Genomic DNA, 21,170 nt, shown 5'->3' with positions numbered 1-21,170 from the left:
GCTTTAATGTATTGTTGTTCTCATTAATATTGTTGTTGTAGTTGTTGTTAATGGTAATCCCATGTCCACTACTACTATTATTATTGCTGTTGGTCCCACCATTTATTTATATATAAATATTTTATATATAAATGTATATTTTATTTTTTCAATATGTATACTTTGACAATGTAAGTAATAATGAACTTGCCATGTCAATAAAGTCAATTGAATTGAATTGAGAGAGGGGGAGAAAGAAAGAGAGAGAGAGGGGAGACAAAAGAGAGAGAAGGAGAGATAGAGAGATGAAAGAGAGAGAGGGAGAGAGAGGGAGAGAGAGAGAGAGGGGGAGAGAGAGGAGAGATGAGAGAGGGAGAGAGAGAGAGAGAGAGAGAGGGGGAGAGACAAAAAGAGAGAGAAGGAGAGATAGAGAGATGAAAGAGAGAGAGGGAGAGAGAGAGAGAGAGGGGGAGAGAGAGGAGAGATGAGAGAGGGAGAGAGATATGAGAGAGAGGGAGAGAGAGAGAGGGGAGAGAGGGAGAGAGAGAGGGGGGAGAAAGAGAGAGAGAGACGGTGGTGGAGGAGTCTGTACCATAATAAATCAGTCTCGTGGGCTGCAGGATGAATAGCTCTGAGGAAGAGGTCGGTGCAGCAGAATGGACCCAGCGCGAGCAGCTCTCCGGTTTACAGCGCTGTAATGATGCTGTCATATTAATTACATCCCTTGACCCAATCGTTTCCCGCCTACTGCTCGAGCTGTTGGGCCCGCCACTCTGCCAACATTCCGACGACCTTGATCAAGTCTTTTCTGCATAAACATCAAAAACTTCAAGCATTTACGCTGGACCCATCCCCTAAAAAACGAATCTGTGTACCGTGCTTCCCGCCCCTTGAAATATGTTTTACCTGTGGTTGACATGTGGTTATGCGTAGTTGAGTTGAGCTTGAATATATACTGAACAAAAATATAAATGCAACAATTTCAACTATATTACTGAGTTAGAGTGCATATAAGGAAATCAGTCAATTGAAATAAATTTATTAGGCCCTAATCTATGGATTTCACATTCCTGAGCACGGGCGCAGCCATGGGTGGGTTTGGGAGGGCATAGGACCACCCACTGGGGAGCCAGGCCTATCCATTGGGTAACCAGGACAGTCAATCAGAATGAGTTTTTCCCTACAAAAGGGCTTTACTACACACAGAAATACTCCTCAATTTCATCATCTAAAACGACGTTGGAGGCGGCTTATGGTAGAGAAATTAATAGCTCTGATGGACATTCCTGCAGTCAGCAGGCCAATTGCATCTGTGGCATTGTGTTGTGTGACAAAACTGGACATTTTAGAGTGCCATTTTATTGTCATCAAGCACAAAAGTGCACCTGTGTACTAATTAACAGGGATGTAAACAAATTTGTGCACAAAATTGGAGTGAAATAAGCTTTTTGTGCGTCTGAAATATTTCTGGGACTTTTATTTCCGCTCATGAAACATGGGACCAACACTTTACATGTTGCGTTTATATTTTTGTTCAGTATATTTGCTTAAAATACAAACAAGTTTTAGTTATAGTTTATGACATTAGGTAGAGGGACTGTGTTGTTCAACATGAGCGTTTTGTGAATTGGACCTTTGAAAAACTACACAAGGCCTCAATCATGCAACTTATAGTGATATTCTGACGAGGCAATGGTGTGAAACTGGTAGGATTCATGTGAGAGTATTAACTGTTTGGATAGGTTCCCACTGGGTATGGTTCCTGTGCTCTGAGGCTTGGTCTGGTGTTGTATGTTATTGTTCTCCCTCCCCTCTGACAGCCTTCACTGCTCCCTGATGTGTCACAGTTAGATAACAGATTGATGTGAAAACAGCAAAGTAAGCCACTATAAAGGATTGATTTCCCCCTGCCGCATTCAGACCCTAACCCCCCACTACCTCTGTTTACAGGTAACAACCCGCCCCTTTACCTGTCTGTTACCTGTTACCATGGAGACCACTGTTTCACCATAGAGGAGGATATTCCTCAACCAACCAGAGTGGAGTTCGCTTTCGACCAGAAGGATTCAAAAGTATTTCCCAGGATACACAGCTTCTCACTGGCACTCATTGTTGTTAATGTGGCAATGGCCTTTCCTTGACCTCTGCAGCAGGAGGAGGAAGAGTTTCTCTGTGTGGTTTGTTTGGCTTGCCACCACTCCCCAATATGGAGAGGAACTTTACTCTTATGAAGCGTAATAGTTCTTGATCAAACTGAACATCATCAAGACACATCATCAAGACATATCATCAAGACACATCATCAAGACACATCATCAAGACACATCATCAAGACACATCATCAAGACACATCATCAAGACATATTCTTAGTTAACAAACTGACCGATGAGATGATCTGGATCATCCTGGCCCTGCCCATGTGGGCGTGGCGTGGGACTGTTGGCGATGCCCAGGCTAACGAGCGGCGAGTCGTGGCACACATCCCCGGTGACATCATCATAGGAGCCCTGTTCTCTGTCCATCACCAGCCGACAGCGGACAAGGTACAACCCTCTGAGACTAAGACATCCTGTATGTACACATGAATGACAGATGGTGTGAGTGTGATGGACAGTGGGGTCTGAAATTATTGGCACCCCGATAAAGATTAGCCAGAATGACTGTAAACAATAAATCATTTAAATACTGGGCTATATTTTTTGCTAAAAAAAATGGTTCCAATCCAAGTGCCAATACTGTTTAGAAAACAGAAGGTGTTTACATTTGTTGGAGAAGATTAAAATGTAGCTCTTTGGCTCTGCACACCAGTATGAGCAGAACATAACCCCATACCTACTGTAAAATATGATACTAGATCTCTAGTATTATGGGTCTGTTTATTTTCCACTGCTCCTGAGGTCCTTAAGGTCATCATCATTATGAACTTTATCCACTAGCAGTACATTTAACCAGAAACCTGGTTGCCTCTGCAAGTGAATCTTCCAGCAAGAGTATCCTAAGCACACATCAAAATCCAAAATGGAAACCATGTATCAGCCACAAAATCAACATTTTACAATGGCCATCTTAGCTTCCAGACTTGAAACCCATTGAAAACCTGTGGTTTGAATTGAAGAGGACAGTTCAGATGTCTTTGAATTGAAGAGGACAGTCCAGATGTCTTTGAATTGAAGAGGACAGTCCAGATGTCTTTGAATTGAAGAGGACAGTCCAGATGTCTTTGAATTGAAGAGGACAGTGCAGATGTCTTTGAATTGAAGAGGACAGTCCAGATGTCTTTGAATCGAAGAGGACAGTCCAGATGTCTTTGAGTTGAAGAGGACAGTGCAGATGTGAAGAGGACAGTCCAGATGTCTTTGAATTGAAGAGGACAGTCCAGATGTCTTTGAATTGAAGAGGACAGTCCAGATGTCTTTGAATTGAAGAGGACAGTCCAGATGTCTTTGAATTGAAGAGGACAGTGCAGATGTCTTTGAATTGAAGAGGACAGTCCAGATGTCTTTGAATTGAAGAGGACAGTCCAGATGTCTTTGAATTGAAGAGGACAGTCCAGATGTCTTTGAATTGAAGAGGACAGTCCAGATGTCTTTGAATTGAAGAGGACAGTCCAGATGTCTTTGAATTGAAGAGGACAGTCCAGATGTCTTTGAATTGAAGAGGACAGTCCAGATGTCTTTGAATTGAAGAGGACAGTCCAGATGTCTTTGAATTGAAGAGGACAGTCCAGATGTCTTTGAATTGAATAGGACAGTCCAGATGTCTTTGAATTGAAGAGGACAGTCCAGATGTCTTTGAATTGAAGAGGACAGTGCAGATGTCTTTGAATTGAAGAGGACAGTGCAGATGTCTTTGAATTGAAGAGGACAGTCCAGATGTCTTTGAATTGAAGAGGACAGTCCAGATGTCTTTGAATTGAAGAGGACAGTCCAGATGTCTTTGAATTGAAGAGGACAGTCCAGATGTCTTTGAATTGAAGAGGACAGTCCAGATGTCTTTGAATTGAAGAGGACAGTCCAGATGTCTTTGAATTGAAGAGGACAGTCCAGATGTCTTTGAATTGAAGAGGACAGTCCAGATGTCTTTGAATTGAAGAGGACAGTCCAGATGTCTTTGAATTGAAGAGGACAGTCCAGATGTCTTTGAATTGAAGAGGACAGTCCAGATGTCTTTGAATTGAAGAGGACAGTCCAGATGTCTTTGAATTGAAGAGGACAGTCCAGATGTCTTTGAATTGAAGAGGACAGTCCAGATGTCTTTGAATTGAAGAGGACAGTCCAGATGTCTTTGAATTGAAGAGGACAGTCCAGATGTCTTTGAATTGAAGAGGACAGTGCAGATGTCTTTGAATTGAAGAGGACAGTCCAGATGTCTTTGAATTGAAGAGGACAGTGCAGATGTCTTTGAATTGAAGAGGACAGTCCAGATGTCTTTGAATTGAAGAGGACAGTCCAGATGTCTTTGAATTGAAGAGGACAGTGCAGATGTCTTTGAATTGAAGAGGACAGTGCAGATGTCTTTGAATTGAAGAGGACAGTGCAGATGCACAGACAAAAGATATCAGGGATCTAAAAGGGGTCTGACTGGAGGACTGGTCTAAGATCTCTCCCAATGTGTTGTCCAACTCAGAAAACACTGTTGTTATCCTCGCATAGTGAAGGAAGGTTTTAAAGGTATTTAAAACAGGGGTGTCAATAATTTTGACCCCTACCTTTTTGAGAAGAAAACTATTACTTGTTAAACATAATATATTTCTCTGAGCAATTGTATTAGTACAAAATAACACAATTTCCCAAAACTGTTTTAGCATACAATATGGCTCAGTTTTTGAATTGTTTCTTTTATACAGTCATTTTTGCTATTCTTTGTCAAGGGGTGTCAATAATTTCAGACTGTGTGACGGTGTATGTTATCCACCCAAGGTGTAAGATATCAAATCAAATTAAATAGCGTAAGCAGTACGCTATCCAGTGTGTGTGTGTGTGTGTGTGTGTGTGTGTGTGTGTGTGTGTGTGTGTGTGTGTGTGTGTGTGTGTGTGTGTGTGTGTTTAGTGATGCTGTATATGTGTGTGTGATGACGTGTGTATTCCTCCCCCAGGTACACGAACGTAAATGCGGCTCGGTGCGCGAGCAGTACGGTATCCAGCGTGTTGAGGCCATGCTGCACACTCTAGACCGTATCAACGCTGACCCCCGTATCCTCCCCAACATCAGCCTGGGCTGTGAGATAAGAGACTCCTGCTGGCACTCTGCTGTGGCCCTGGAGCAGAGCATTGAGTTCATACGAGACTCCCTGGTGTCCTCCGACGAGGCCGAGGTGGGGGGAGGCAGTGTGTGGGGGGGCGGCGGGGGAGGAGCCGACGGGAGGGGAGGGCCGAGGTGTGCGGACCATGCTGCAACCCCCATGCGGGGGAAGAAGCCCATCGTCGGGCTGATAGGACCAGGCTCCAGCTCTGTGGCCATCCAGGTCCAGAACCTCCTACAGCTCTTCAACATACCCCAGATCGCCTACTCTGCTACCAGCATGGACCTCAGTGACAAGGTAGGCACACAATTATTTTCAAGTCTGTTTGAATCTATTCTATTTTCTCTGATCTACTTCATTCTAAATCTATTTTAAAAGTACTTTATAAGTACTGTTTTCTCCAAAAGTCTGTATAAGTACTTTACAAGTACTGTTTTCTCCAACAGAGTTTGTATAAGTACTTTATGAGGGTGGTGCCATCGGATGCTCAGCAGGCCAGAGCCATGGTGGACATTGTCAAGAGATACAACTGGAGCTACGTCTCTGCCATCCACACCGAGGGTAAGAATACACAAGCCCCCCTACAGTGGCAGGGTAAGAATACACAAGCCCCCCTACAGTGGCAGGGTAAGAATATACAAGCCCCCCTACAGTGGCAGGGTAAGAATACACAAGCCCCCCTACAGTGGCAGGAGTACACAAGCCCCCCAGTACAGTGGCAGGGTAAGAATACACAAGCCCCCTACAGTGGCAGGGTTAGAATATACAAGCCCCCCTACAGTGGAAGGGTAAGAATACACAAGCCCCCCTACAGTGGCAGGGTTAGAATATACAAGCCCCTACAGTGGCAGGGTTAGGATATACAATCCCCCCTACAGTAGAAGGGTTAGAATATACAAGCCCCCTACAGTGGCAGGGTTAGAATATACAAGCCCCCCTACAGTGGCAGGGTTAGAATATACAAGCCCCCCTACAGTGGCAGGGTTAGAATATACAAACCCCCTACAGTGACAGGGTTAGAATATACAAGCCCCCCTACAGTGGCAGGGTTAGAATATACAAGCCCCCTACAGTGGCAGGGTTAGAATATACAAGGCCCCCTACAGTGGCAGGGTTAGAATATACAAGCCCCCCTACAGTGGCAGGGTTAGAATATACAAGCCCCCTACAGTGGCAGGGTTAGAATATACAAGCCCCCCTACAGTGGCAGGGTTAGAATATACAAGCCCCCCTACAGTGGCAGGGTTAGAATATACAAACCCCCTACAGTCCTGTGTGGCTCAGTCGGTAGAGCATGGCGCTTGCAACGCCAAGAGTCGTGGGTTCGTTTCCCACTGGGGCCACCCATATGCAAAAGTAGTGGCCCCAGCCGACTTGTACACAAAAGCGTGCTAAATGGGATATATTATTATTATTATTATTATTATTACAGTGACAGGGTTAGAATATACAAGCACAGTGGCCCCCCCTACAGTGGAGGGTTAGAATATACAAGCCCCCTACAGTGGCAGGGTTAGAATATACAAGCCCCCTACAGTGGCAGGGTTAGAATATACAAGCCCCCTACAGTGGCAAGAATATACAAGCCCCCCTACAGTAGAAGGGTTAGAATATACAAGCCCCCCAGTACAGTGTGCAGGGTTAGAATATACAAGCCCCCTACAGTGGCAGGGTTAGAATATACAAGCCCCCCTACAGTGGCAGGGTTAGAATATACAAGCCCCCTACAGTGGCAGGGTTAGAATATACAAGCCCCCCTACAGTGGCAGGGTTAGAATATACAAGCCCCCTACAGTGGCAGGGTTAGAATATACAAGCCCCCCTACAGTGGCAGGGTTAGAATATACAAGCCCCCAGTGGAAGGGTTACAGTGGCAGGGTTAGAATATACAAGCCCCCCTACAGTGGCAGGGTTAGAATATACAAGCCCCCTACAGTGGCCCCCTACAGTGGTTAGAATACACAAGCCCCCAGTGAAGGGTTAGAATATACAAGCCCCCTACAGTGGCAGGGTTAGAATATACAAGCCCCTCTACAGTGGCAGGGTTAGAATATACAAGCCCCCTACAGTGGCAGGGTTAGAATATACAAGCCCCCTTACAGTGGCAGGGTTAGAATATACAAGCCCCCCTACAGTGGCAGGGTTAGAATATACAAGGGTTAGCCCCCCTACAGTGGCAGGGTTACATGGTGGCAGGGTTAGAATATACAAACCCCCCTACAGTGGCAGGGTTAGAATATACAAGCCCCCTACAGTGGCAGGGTTAGAATATACAAGCCCCCTACAGTGGCAGGGTTAGAATATACAAGCCCCCTACAGTGGCAGGGTTAGAATATACAAGCCCCCTACAGTGGCAGGGTACAGTACAGTGGCAGGGTTAGAATATACAAGCCCCCTACAGTGGCAGGGTTAGAATAAAAGCAAGCACATTTGAGAGAATGTGTTTTTGATATTGAGTTGGTGTGTTTCCCTCCTCCCACTCACATCCATGCCTCTTTTTCTCCACTATATTGCTTCCTCTTCTGGCCCTCCCTCTCTCTGGGCGCTGATGACTGGCTGTAATTAATCTGTGCTTTGGCCACAAAGGGAAGCAGGTCTTTAGCTGAACTGTCAATTAGAGTTACACACACACACACACACACACACACACACACACACACACACACACACACACACACACACACACACACACACACACACACACACACACACACAGAGTGTCTGGCACTGGACTCCTCATCCCCCCCAGCATCGCCTAAGGGCCAAACTTCTATGTATGTGTCTGTCTCTGTGTTGGGAATACAAGGCTTTCTGTCTCTGTGTTGTGAATACGAGGCTTTCTGTCTCTGTGTTGTGAATACAAGGCTTTCTGTCTCTGTGTTGTGAATACGAGGCTTTCTGTCTCTGTGTTGTGAATACGAGGCTTTCTGTCTCTGTGTTGTGAATACAAGGCTTTCTGTCTCTGCGTTGTGAATACGAGGCTTTCTGTCTCTGCGTTGTGAATACGAGGCTTTCTGTCTCTGCGTTGTGAATACGAGGCTTTCTGACTCTGTGTTGTGAATACCAGGCTTTCTGTCTCTGTGTTGTGAATACGAGGCTTTCTCTCTCTGTGTTGTGAATACGAGGCTTTCTGTCTCTGTGTTGTGAATACGAGGCTTTCTCTCCCTGTGTTGTGAATACAAGGTTTTCTCTCTGTGTTGTGAATACGAGGCTTTCTGTCTCTGTGCTGTGAATACAAGGCTTTCTGTCTCTGTGTTGTGAATACAAGGCTTTCTGTGTTGTGAAGGAATACCAGGCTTTCTGACTCTGTGTTGTGAATACCAGGCTCTGTGTTGTGAATACAGGCTTTCTGTCTCTGTGTTGTGAATACGAGGCTTTCTCTCTCTGTGTTGTGAATACGAGGTTTTCTCTCTCTGTGTTGTGAATACGAGGCTTTCTGTCTCTGTGTTGTGAATACGAGGCTTTCTGTCTCTGTGTTGTGAATACAAGGCTTTCTGTCTCTGTGTTGTGAATACGAGGCTTTCTGTCTCTGTGTTGTGAATACGAGGCTTTCTGTCTCTGTGTTGTGAATACGAGGCTTTCTGTCTCTGTGTTGTGAATATGAGGCTTTCTGTCTCTGTGTTGTGAATACGAGGCTTTCTTTCTCTGTGTTGTGAATACGAGGCTTTCTGTCTCTGTGTTGTGAATACAAGGCTTTCTCTCTCTGTGTTGTGAATACGAGGCTCTGTGTTGTGAATACTCTTTCTGTCTCTGTGTTGTGAATACGAGGCTTTCTGTCTCTGTGTTGTGAATACGAGGCTTTCTGTCTCTGTGTTGTGAATACGTTTCTGTCTGTGTTGTGAATATGAGGCTTTCTGTCTCTGTGTTGTGAATACAAGGCTTTCTTTCTCTGTGTTGTGAATACGAGGCTTTCTGTCTCTGTGTTGTGAATACGAGGCTTTCTGTCTCTGTGTTGTGAATACGAGGCTTTCTGTCTCTGTGTTGTGAATACGAGGATTTAGGAGTGTTTCTGTAAGTGTCACAGTAAGGAAGGAGGAACAGAAACAGTAGTGTTTGTCTCGTCTCATCTCATTTCTCAAAGACGACTGCTCTGCCTCTTCTAGAGAGATGGAGAAGGAGAGCGAGAGAAAAGGAGAGCGAGAAGGAGGAAGGGGACAGTGATATGATGAGAGAGAGATAAAGCAGAAAGGAGGATCATGGAAACAGGAAGAGAGAGAACAGGAGACAGTAAAAGAGAGGGAGAAAGAAAGAAAAGTACAGGGGAATATAAACACAGAGGAAGAGAGAGGTTAGAGGTTAGAGGGAACATAAACACAGAGGAAAAGAGAGGTTAGAGGTTAGAGGGAACATAAACACAGAGAAAGAGAGAGGTTAGAGGTTAGAGGGAACATAAACACAGAGGAAGAGAGAGGTTAGAGGTTAGAGAGAACATAAACACAGAGGAAGAGAGAGGTTAGAGGGAACATAAACACAGAGAAAGAGAGAGGTTAGAGGTTAGAGGGAACATAAACACAGAGGAAGAGAGAGGTTAGAGGGAACAAAAACACAGAGGAAAAGAGAGGTTAGAGGTTAGAGGGAACAAAAACACAGAGAAAGAGAGAGGTTAGAGGGAACAAAAACACAGAGGAAAAGAGAGAGGTTAGAGGTTAGAGGGAACATAAACACAGAGAAAGAGAGAGGTTAGAGGGAACAAAAACACAGAGGAAAAGAGAGGTTAGAGGTTAGAGGGAACAAAAACACAGAGGAAAAGAGAGGTTAGAGGTTAGAGGGAACATAAACACAGAGGAAGAGAGAGGTTAGAGGTTAGAGGGAACATAAACACAGAGGAAGAGAGAGGTTAGAGGTTAGAGGAACATAAACACAGAGAAAGAGAGAGGTTAGAGGGAACAAAAACACAGAGGAAGAGAGAGGTTAGAGGTTAGAGGGAACATAAACACAGAGGAAGAGAGAGGTTAGAGGGAACATAAACACAGAGGAAGAGAGAGGTTAGAGGTTAGAGGGAACATAAACACAGAGGAAGAGAGAGGTTAGAGGGAACATAAACACAGAGGAAAAGAGAGGTTAGAGGTTAGAGGGAACATAAACACAGAGGAAGAAAGAGGTTAGAGGTTAGAGGGAACATAAACACAGAGAAAGAGAGAGGTTAGAGGGAACATAAACACAGAGGAAGAGAGAGGTTAGAGGTTAGAGGGAACATAAACACAGAGGAAGAGAGAGGTTAGAGGGAACATAAACACAGAGGAAAAGAGAGGTTAGAGGTTAGAGGGAACATAAACACAGAGGAAGAGAGAGGTTAGAAGTTAGAGGGAACATAAACAAAGAGAAAGAGAGAGGTTAGAGGGAACAAAAACACAGAGGAAAAGAGAGGTTAGAGGTTAGAGGGAACAAAAACACAGAGGAAAAGAGAGGTTAGAGGTTAGAGGGAACATAAACACAGAGGAAGAGAGAGGTTAGAGGTTAGAGGGAACATAAACACAGAGGAAGAGAGAGGTTAGAGGTTAGAGAGAACATAAACACAGAGAAAGAGAGAGTTAGAGGGAACAAAAACACAGAGGAAGAGAGAGGTTAGAGGTTAGAGGGAACATAAACACAGAGGAAGAGAGAGGTTAGAGGGAACATAAACACAGAGGAAGAGAGAGGTTAGAGGTTAGAGGGAACATAAACACAGAGGAAGAGAGAGGTTAGAGGGAACATAAACACAGAGGAAAAGAGAGGTTAGAGGTTAGAGGGAACATAAACACAGAGGAAGAGAGAGGTTAGAGGTTAGAGGGAACATAAACACAGAGAAAGAGAGAGGTTAGAGGGAACAAACACAGAGGAAGAGAGAGGTTAGAGGTTAGAGGGAACATAAACACAGAGGAAGAGAGAGGTTAGAGGGAACATAAACACAGAGGAAAAGAGAGGTTAGAGGTTAGAGGGAACATAAACACAGAGGAAGAGAGGTTAGAAGTTAGAGGGAACATAAACAAAGAGAAAGAGAGAGGTTAGAGGTTAGAGGGAACATAAACACAGAGGAAGAGAGAGGTTAGAGGGAACATAAACACAGAGGAAGAGAGAGAGGTTAGAGAGTTAGAGGTTAGAAACATAAACACAGAGAAAGAGAGAGGTTAGAGGTAACAAACACAGAGGAAGAGAGAGGTTAGAGGTTAGAGGGAATATAAACACAGAGGAAGAGAGAGGTTAGAGGTAACATAAACACAGAGGAAGAGAGAGGTTAGAGGTTAGAGGGAATATAAACACAGAGGAAGAGAGAGGTTAGAGGGAACATAAACACAGAGGAAGAGAGAGTTTAGAGGTTAGAGGGAACATAAACACAGAGGAAGAGAGAGGTTAGAGGTTAGAGGGAACATAAACACAGAGGAAGAGAGAGGTTAGAGGGTGATGGAAGAAAAACAGGAGGGAAAAGGAGACGAAGAGGAAGAGAGATTCAAAGAAAGAGGGAGAGACCGGGTGAGATAGTACAATGGAAAGGGAGACATGTTAAGTGTGGGTTTTTAAATGAGAGTGTGAATATACTGGATGTCTCTGTCAGCATCCTTTATAGATATGGTCGTTGGTAAACTCTGGGCTGAGGAGGAGGAGTCAGAATGATGAGTAAATCACCTGAATGAGAGATGCTTGATCATATCTCATGCTCTCTGTCTGTCCTACAGCGACAGCGGGTGTGTGTGAAAAGGTGTTTCTGTGTGTTGCAGCATATGTTTAGGAAGTATGTGCGTGTGTGTAGCGGTGACAGTGATGAACCTAGGAACTGAGTAAGGGCCTCAGAACTTCCTATCGTTTACTATGTGTGGTAGAGATGTTATTTCCTTCCACAGCTCTCTTGGATTGATTTTACCTTTATTTTACCAGGTAAGTTGCTGAATACATTCTCATTTACAGCAACGACCTGGGGAATAGTTACAGGGGAGAGGAGGGGGATGAATGAGCCAATTGTCATGTCACAGTGTCAACTGGAGGTACAGCTCTGTCCCTTGTGTATGGCCGTATATGTATTGTGTGTGACTGAGTGTATGTGTGTGTGGCTGTGTGTTTGTGTGTGTGGCTGTGTGGTTGTCTACCTTTTATAGGGAGGGATAGGTAGAATAGCGAGAGAGGGGGGTAGGAGTATGGGGAGGAGGGGATGGATAGGTAGGGGAGAGATGGAGGATGGGGAGGAGGGATAGGTAGGGGAGAGATGGAGGATGGGGAGGAGGGATAGGGGAGAGATGGAGGATAGGGAGGAGGGATAGGTAGGGGAGAGATGGAGGATGGGGAGGAGGGATAGGTAGGGGAGAGATGGAGGATGGTGAGGAGGGATAGGTTGGGGAGAGATGGAGGGTAGGGAGGAGGGATAGTTAGGGGAGAGATGGAGGATGAGGAGGAGGGATAGGTAGGGGAGAGATGGAGGATATGGAGGAGGGATAGGTAGGGGAGAGATGGAGGATATGGGAGGAGGGATAGGTAGGGGAGAGATGGAGGATGGGGAGGAGGGATATGTAGGGGAGGAGAGATGGAGGATGGAGGATGGAGGAGGGATAGGTAGGGGAGAGATGGAGGATAGGGAGGAGGGATAGGTAGGGGGAGAGGATGGAGGATAGAGAGATGGAGGATGAGGGGATAGTGTGGAGGGGAGAGATGGTAGGATGGAGGGAGGAGGGATATGTAGGGGGAGAGATGGAGGATGAGGAGGAGGGATAGGTAGGGGAGAGATGGAGGATATGGAGGAGGGATAGGTAGGGGAGAGATGGAGGATAGGGAGGAGGGATATGTAGGGGGAGAGATGGAGGATGAGGAGGAGGGATATGTAGGGGAGAGATGGAGGATAGGGAGGAGGGATAGGAAGGGGAGAGATGGAGGATAGGGAGGAGGGATATGTAGGGGGAGATGGAGGATGGAGGAGGGATAGAGAGATGGAGGGGGATAGGTAGGGGAGAGATGGAGGATATGGAGGAGGGATAGGTAGGGGAGAGATGGAGGAGGGATAGGTAGGGGAGAGATGGAGGAGGGATAGGTAGGGGAGAGATGGAGGAGGGATAGGTAGGGGAGAGATGGAGGAGGGATAGGTAGGGGAGAGATGGAGGAGGGATAGGTAGGGGAGAGATGGAGGAGGGATAGGTAGGGGAGAGATGGAGGAGGGATAGGTAGGGGAGAGATGGAGGAGGGATAGGTAGGGGAGAGATGGAGGAGGGATAGGTAGGGGGAGAGATGGAGGATAGGGAGGAGGGATAGGTAGGGGGAGAGATGGAGGATAGGGAGGAGGAGCAGCCAGGGATAACCGATTAAATAGGCATTCTGCAGTCTGTCGTCTGAAGTCTGTGGTTGTAAGTCTGTAGTCGAAAATCCATTGTCATAAGTCCATAGTCACAAGTCCATAGTCATAAATCCATAGTCACAAGTCCATAGTCATAATTCCATAGTCATAATTCCATAGTCATAATTCCATAGTCATAATTCCATAGTCATAATTCCATAGTCATAATTCCATAGTCATAATTCCATAGTCATAATTCCATAGTCTGTCGTTTGAAGTCTGTAGTTGCAAGTCCAGAGTCATAAGTCCATAGTCATAAGTCCATAGTAATAAATCCATAGTCTGTCGTTTGAAGTCTGTAGTCCGTAGTCCGTAGTCCGTAGTCCGCACATGGAGGAGAGGATACAGGAGGAGAAAAAGGATCAGAGAATAGGGGTATTTGTTTCCTGGTATTTGTTTCCTGGGACTTCTCAGACAGCCCAGGTAAAGGGAGGAATTTCTGAGGAGACTAACCCTGTTGGGATTTACCTTAGACCACACCTGGGCTCAACTCCTTGTCAACTCCAGGACATTCAGACCATGACTTGAAAATGATCCATCATTTTTTCTCTCAGAGGATTTTTCACATCATTGCTTCAATTCAAATCCATTTCCTGAAATGATATTGAGAAAGGCTGAGCTTTGTGCGTCATACATACTGACACATTCTGACAAACACTCACAACCAAGTACCCCCTAACCATCTCTCTCTCTCTCTCTCTCTCTCTCTCTCTCTCTCCTCTCTCCCTCTCTCTGTCCTCTCTCCCCATCTCTCTCTCCCCTCTCTCCTCTCTCTCCATGTCCTCCTCCCCTCTCTCCATCCCCTCTCTCCATCCCTCTGTCCTCCTCCCCTCTCTCCATCCCTCTGTCCTCCGCCCCTCTCTCTCTCTCTCTCTCCCTCTCCCCTCTCTCTCTCCCCCTCTCCCCAAAGTACTGAGTGACAGAGTTGTCTCTCTGCTCTCCTGAGAGGGAACATTAAATGGACGGTGCTTATTTGGGCAGAGATGATACCTCTCAGGGGATTAAAACTGTTGAATTGGAGTGTGTGGGAGAGAGAGATAGAAAGAGTGTGTGTGGATGTGTGTGAGAGGTAGTGAAGAGGTCGTTCACTGAGATTAATGGGATGTGCCTGGGTTGTTGCCATGGTAAACAGGGTCAAAAGTGTCTGGTTGGAATTTGTGTGTTTGTGTGTGTGTGTGTGTTTATGTGTGTGTTTGTGTGTGTAATGCATTGATGTTGTAGGAGAGACATATCCTCACCAGACACTAACTTGTGTGTATGTGCTTGCGTGTATTGAGTGTGTGTTAGAGAGTATTGGCCTATATTGCCACCTTTGAAGAGTACACTGAGTTGTTGTGTTTAACTGTCTCTGAAACATGATTGACTGTCACTCTGACTGTTACACTGACTGCCATTCACTCTATCCTAGGCATTTATATGTACCCTGGGTATTTCTATATAACCTAGGCATTTCTATATACCCTAGGCATTTATATGTACCCTAGGCATTTATATGTACCCTAGGCATTTCTATATACCATAGGCATTTATATTTACCCTGGGCATGTACCCTTGGTATTTATATGTACCCTGGGTATTTATATGTACCCTAGGTATTTATATGTACCCTGGGTATGTCTATGTACCCTAGGCACTTATATGTACCCTAGGCACTTCTATGTACCCTAGGCACTTCTATGTACCCTATGCATTTCTATGTACCCTTGATATTTATATGTACCCTATGCATTTCTATGTACCCTAGGCATTTCTATTTACCCTAGGCATTTCTATGTACCTTGGGTATTTCTATGCACCCTAGGCATTTCTATGTACCCTGGGTATGTCTATGTACCCTATGCATTTCTATGTACCATAGGCATTTCTATTTACCCTAGGTATTTTGATGTACCCTTGGTATTTCTATGTACCCTAGGCATTTCTATGTACCCTGGGTATTTCTATGTACCTTAGATATTTATATGTACCCTGGGTATGTATATGTACCCTAGGCATTTCTATGTACCCTGGGTATTTCTATGTAACTTATGCATTTCTATGTACCATATGTATTTATATGTACCCTAGGCATTGCGATGTACCCTGGGTATTTCTATGTACCCTGGGTATTGCTATGTACCCTTGGCATGTATATGTACCCTGGTTATTTATATGTACCCTAGGTATTCTATGTACCCTGAGTATTTCTATGTACCCTAGGCATTTCAATGTACCCTGGGTATTTCTATGTACCCTAGGTATTTCTATGTGCCCTGGGTATTTATATGTACCCTAGTCATTTCTATGTACCCTGGTTATTTATATGTACCCTAGGCATTTCTATGTACCCTAGGTATGTCTATGTACCCTAGGCATTTCAATGTACCCTAGGTATGTCTATGTACTCTAGGTATTTCTATGTACCCTAGGCATTTCTATGTACCCTAGGTATGTCTATGTACTCTAGGTATTTCTATGTACCTAGGCATTTCTATGTACCCTAGGTATTTCTATGTACTCTAGGTATTTCTATGTACCCTAGGTATTTCTATGTACTCTAGGTATGTCTATGTACCCTAGGTATGTCTATGTACTCTAGGTATGTCTATGTACTCTAGGTATGTCTATGTACTCTAGGTATGTCTATGTACCTAGGTATTTCTATGTACTCTAGGTATTTCTATGTACTCTAGGTATTTCTATGTACTCTAGGTATTTCTATGTACTCTAGGTATGTCTATGTACTCTAGGTATGTCTATGTACCCTAGGTATGTCTATGTACTCCAGGTATGTCTATGTACTCTAGGTATTTCTATGTACTCTAGGTATTTCTATGTACTCTAGGTATTTCTATGTACTCTAGGTATTTCTATGTACTCTAGGTATGTCTATGTACTCTAGGTATGTCTATGTACCCTAGGTATGTCTATGTACTCTAGGTATGTCTATGTACTCTAGGTATTTCTATGTACCCTAGGTATGTCTATGTACTCTAGGTATGTCTATGTACTCTAGGTATGTCTATGTACTCTAGGTATGTCTATGTACTCTAGGTATGTCTATGTACTCTAGGTATGTCTATGTACCCTAGGTATGTCTATGTACCCTAGGTATGTCTATGTACTCTAGGTATGTCTATGTACCCTAGGTAATTCTAAGCAGCACAGGATTAAAGTGAAATAGGAGGATAGAGGTAATGAAAGAGAGAGAGATGGAGAGATGAGAGACCATTTCACTCAGAGTTAATTGATGTCTAGTCCGGTCAGAGTGGTTGTGTCATTACAGTGATACACAATGGTTCTTATTACTGAGCCCTAAAACACTGTCTGTCTCTAGCTTTCACATAGCAGTAGTTAGAGTTACTGAGCCCTAACACACTGTCTGTCTCTAGCTTCCACATAGCAGTAGTTATAGTTACTGAGCCCTAACACACTGTCTGTCTCTAGCTTCCACATAGCAGTAGTTATAGTTACTGAGCCCTAACACACTGTCTGTCTCTAGCTTCCACATAGCAGTAGTTATAGTTACTGAGCCCTAACACACTGTCTGTCTCTAGCTTCCACATAGCAGTAGTTATAGTTACTGAGCCCTAACACACTGTCTGTCTCTAGCTTCCACATAGCAGTAGTTATAGTTACTGAGCCCTAACACACTGTCTGTCTCTAGCTTCCACATAGCAGTAGTTATAGTTACTGAGCCCTAACACACTGTCTGTCTCTAGCTTCCACATAGCAGTAGTTATAGTTACTGAGCCCTAACACACTGTCTGTCTCTAGCTTCCACATAGCAGTAGTTATAGTTACTGAGCCCTAACACACTGTCTGTCTCTAGCTTCCACATAGCAGTAGTTATAGTTACTGAGCCCATACACATTCCAGCACACCTACAATACATACACAGAACATGGTTGCCAAGTTCATTGAACATAAGATATGAATGTTCTAGACCTGCTTCATGGGAACGTGCAGGAACCATTCTGTGTAATAGTTGTCAGGACATCTCCTGATGGTCCCCCCACCAAAAAAAGTTATCCCCCAAAAACTATTTCATTACACGTCAGGTCTTGTTCATTTCGCCAAGTCAATCAAGGCTCTTATTGGTGAACCACTGATCAATTCATAGCTCTTTGTCTGTTGCCAAGGATACTTGCACAATCTCTCGGCTTTTAACATAGTGTTTTCAATTTACATATTTGCATGTTCATTTATACAGTAAGTATGTCCTCACTTGAGGATTAGAACCTCTTGGTTCACGGTACTCCTATTTTCCTGCTGAGATTAGAACCTCTTGGTTCACGGTACTCTCATCTTCCAGCTGAGATTAGAACCTCTTGGTTCACGGTACTCCCATCTTCCTGCTGAGATTAGAACCTCCTGGTTTACGGTACTCCCATCTTCCTGCTGAGATTAGAACCTCTTGGTTCACGGTACTCCCATTTTCCTGCTGAGATTAGAACCTCTTGGTTCACAGTACTCCCATCTTCCTGTAGATTAGAACTCCCATCTTCCTGCTGAGATTAGAACCTCTTGGTTCACGGTACTCCCATTTTCCTGCTGAGATTAGAACCTCTTGGTTCACAGTACTCCCATCTTCCAGATGAGATTAGAACCTCTTGGTTCACAGTACTCCCATCTTCCAGATGAGATTAGAACCTCTTGGTTCACAGTACTCTCATCTTCCTGCTGAGATTAGAACCTCTTGGTTCACGTTCTTCCTGCTGAGATTAGAACCTCTTGGTTCACTACTCCCATCTTCCTGCTGAGATTAGAACCTCTTGGTTCACGGTACTCCCATCTTCCTGCTGAGATTAGAACCTCTTGTCTCATGGTACTCCCATTTTCCTGCTGAGATTAGAACCTCTTGGTTCACGGTACTCCCATCTTCCTGCTGAGATTAGAACCTCTTGTCTCATGGTACTCCCATTTTCCTGCTTCACAAACATGTCTGTGTCAGGTATCGATTCATTTGACTATTTTCATCATTGATTTGATTGATTTATTCCAGTAATTTAAGGGCTTTCTGTTTAGTTGTTGGTGGGGCATGTTAACCTGTTTTAATGTTACTCCTGAATCACTATGATCAATAAAATAGTTTGTCTTGAGTGTATTTTTAACAGAGCTGAGATTTACTTCAAAGTACATTCACCCTATTGTTTAATCAAATTGTTTCATTTACAAAAGTGCCTAGGGAGGAGGGGTTAGGGCTTCTTCTTTACAGGGCTTAACTATACTGGCCCAAAAAGCACATGTCCTAGATGATTGGGGCATTGGCTAGGGAGTTTGACATTGGTGTTTGTGGCCTGGGTTCCAGACTCTGTCCTCTAGGGGAGCCAGTCACCCTGCTCTCACCTTCTTATATATACAGTATGTTAATGACAGCCTGGTGTGGGGGGCTGCCACCGGAGGGCTGGTGCGTGGAGGTGGTGACGGATAGACCGGACCGTGCAGGCACACTGGAGCTCTTGAGCACTGAGCCTGCCCAACCTTACCCGATTGAATGGTCCCGGTCGCCCTGCCAGTGCGGCGAGGTGGAATAGCCCGCACTGGGCTATGCAGGCGAACCGGGGACACCGTGCGCAAGGCTGGTACCATGTAAGCTGGCCCAAGGAGACGCACTGGAGACCAGATGCGTAGAGCCGGCTTCATGGCACTTGGCTCAATGCCCACTCTAGCCCGGCTGATACGCGGAGCTGGTATGTATCGCACCGGGCTATGCACCTGCACTGGGGACACCGTGCGCTTCACGGCATAACACGGTGCCTGCCCGGTCTCTCTAGCCCCCCGGTAACCACAGGAAGTTGACGCAGGTCTCCTACCTGGCTTCGCCATACTTCCTGTGAGCCACCCCCCAATACATTTTTGGGGCTGACTCTCGGGCTTCCATCCACGCTGCCGTGCTGCCTCCTCATACCAGCGCCTCTCCGCCTTCACCGCCTCCAGCTCTTCTTTGGGGCGGTGATATTCTCCAGGCTATACCCAGGGTCCTTTACCGTCCAACTCATCCTCCCATGTCCAGTCTTCCAAATAATGCAGCCTCTCCCACTGCTGCAGCTGCTGCTGCTGCTGCTTGTTGCCACGCCGCTTGGTCCTGTTGTGGTGGGTGATTCTGTAACGGTTTTCTTCATGTGAAAGAGAGTCGGACCAAGGTGCCAAAATTCATGTTTTAATGAAAAAAAAGGAACACGAATCAATACAAAAACAATAAACGTAACGTGGAAACCGAAACAGCCTAAACTTTTTACATTTTTTTTTAATAAAAAATAATTTATTACCTTCAATACCATTCATTCTTTACAACTCATAATTTTCATACATACTCCAATAATGGTATTTTAATTTAACTAAACAACAACCCCAAACAAAACCTCAGGGGAGCATCTTCCCTCCCCGTCACCCTACAAACTACCTTTCCCTATCTCCCCGTCCCTAATATATCCCCTTACAAATCTAAATAACACCCAGCCCTAAACCCCCTTCCACCTCTCCCGAGCAGCATGCTGCCCCCACTTCCTCTCCTCTCCTCCCCCTTCATCCTCCCCCTCAAATCTCCTTCCACCCTCCTCACTATCCCTTCCACCCCCCAATCTCTCCCTGTCTTCACCATGTTCTGCCTGGCTTCCCACAGCCCCCGTTTAAAGAGACTCATGAGAAGCCAGAGCAGAAACCTGTCCCTATCCGTCCCTCTCGCTCTCCCTACACCCCTCTCTAACCTGGCCCACGTCAATACAAAATCCCCCCTTAACAAACCTAACAACACCCGTGCCCTAGCCCATACTACTCCGGCAAAGGCACAGTCTCAAAAGACATGGCGCACAGTCTCCTCCCTGCCACAAGAGGATCTTGGACAGGTGGGGGATTGCACCAAACTATACCGGTACATGATGGAACGTACCGGTAAGCACTTATGGAGGCTCAACCAATTCAGGTCCTTGAGCCTGTTGTCCAGACCCCGCGCCTGCACTCCCTCCCAGACCACTTCCGAGATGCCCACTACAGGCGCCGGACTCCCTGCCTTTGACCTCCTCGTACAGGTGCCTATGATCTAAACCTACTCGGGCAACTTCAACCTCAGGGTGCGCACGCAGCCACTTGGCCGCATGACCAAAGTGCCACGGCAGCTGTTCCGCTCGAGGACCCGTGTTAGACCACACCATTACGCTTCTCGCCTGATATGAGAAGAACACTCGCAGGAGGTAACCGGACGGATGTATCACTGGATGAGCAAGCTCCGTTAACAAGAAAGAAACAAAAATTGCGTCCAGTTTGAGGGGGAAATGTGGTACCCCCTACCTCCCTCCCCGATGGGACAGAGCATGCGTGCCCTGGCGACCCACTCGCACCTGCCACTCCACATGAACTGAAACACAAGCCTCACTAAAGGCATCCTCAGACAAGCCGGCAATGGGTAGATGTACGCCAAAAACAAAAGAGACAGCAACACATCCACCTTTAGGACCAGGACTTTGCCCATAAATGACAAATATCTAGCCTTCCACATTGCTAGCTTCCTCTGTACCACTGCGATACGCATGTTCCAGTTTAGCGTCGCTGAGCCGGAGGTCTCAAAATGGACCCCGAGAATCCTCAGGGCCCCCTCACAGAGAGATAACCCCCCGGGCACATCCGTTCTACCGCGCCATCTTCCGAAAAACTTGACGGAAGACTTTGCATGGTTC

General features: G+C 45.5%; 1 protein-coding gene across 1 annotated transcript in view; it reads left to right on the top strand.

Annotated features, from left to right (window-relative positions):
* The first annotated feature begins 2,370 nt into the window (after positions 1-2,370).
* Positions 2,371-21,170, top strand: part of LOC135553145 (metabotropic glutamate receptor 5-like) — a 125,190-nt gene continuing 106,390 nt past the window's right edge. The window contains exons 1-3 of the mRNA XM_064985291.1: positions 2,371-2,523; positions 5,076-5,519; positions 5,669-5,783. Of these exons, the coding sequence (XP_064841363.1) occupies positions 2,371-2,523; positions 5,076-5,519; positions 5,669-5,783 (712 nt within the window). The remainder of the gene's footprint in view (positions 2,524-5,075; positions 5,520-5,668; positions 5,784-21,170) is intronic.

This window comes from Oncorhynchus masou, chromosome 13, assembly GCF_036934945.1.
Source record: "Oncorhynchus masou masou isolate Uvic2021 chromosome 13, UVic_Omas_1.1, whole genome shotgun sequence".
Classification (NCBI taxonomy): Eukaryota; Metazoa; Chordata; class Actinopteri; order Salmoniformes; family Salmonidae; genus Oncorhynchus; species Oncorhynchus masou.
This window is presented reverse-complemented; position numbering and strand designations above follow the sequence as displayed.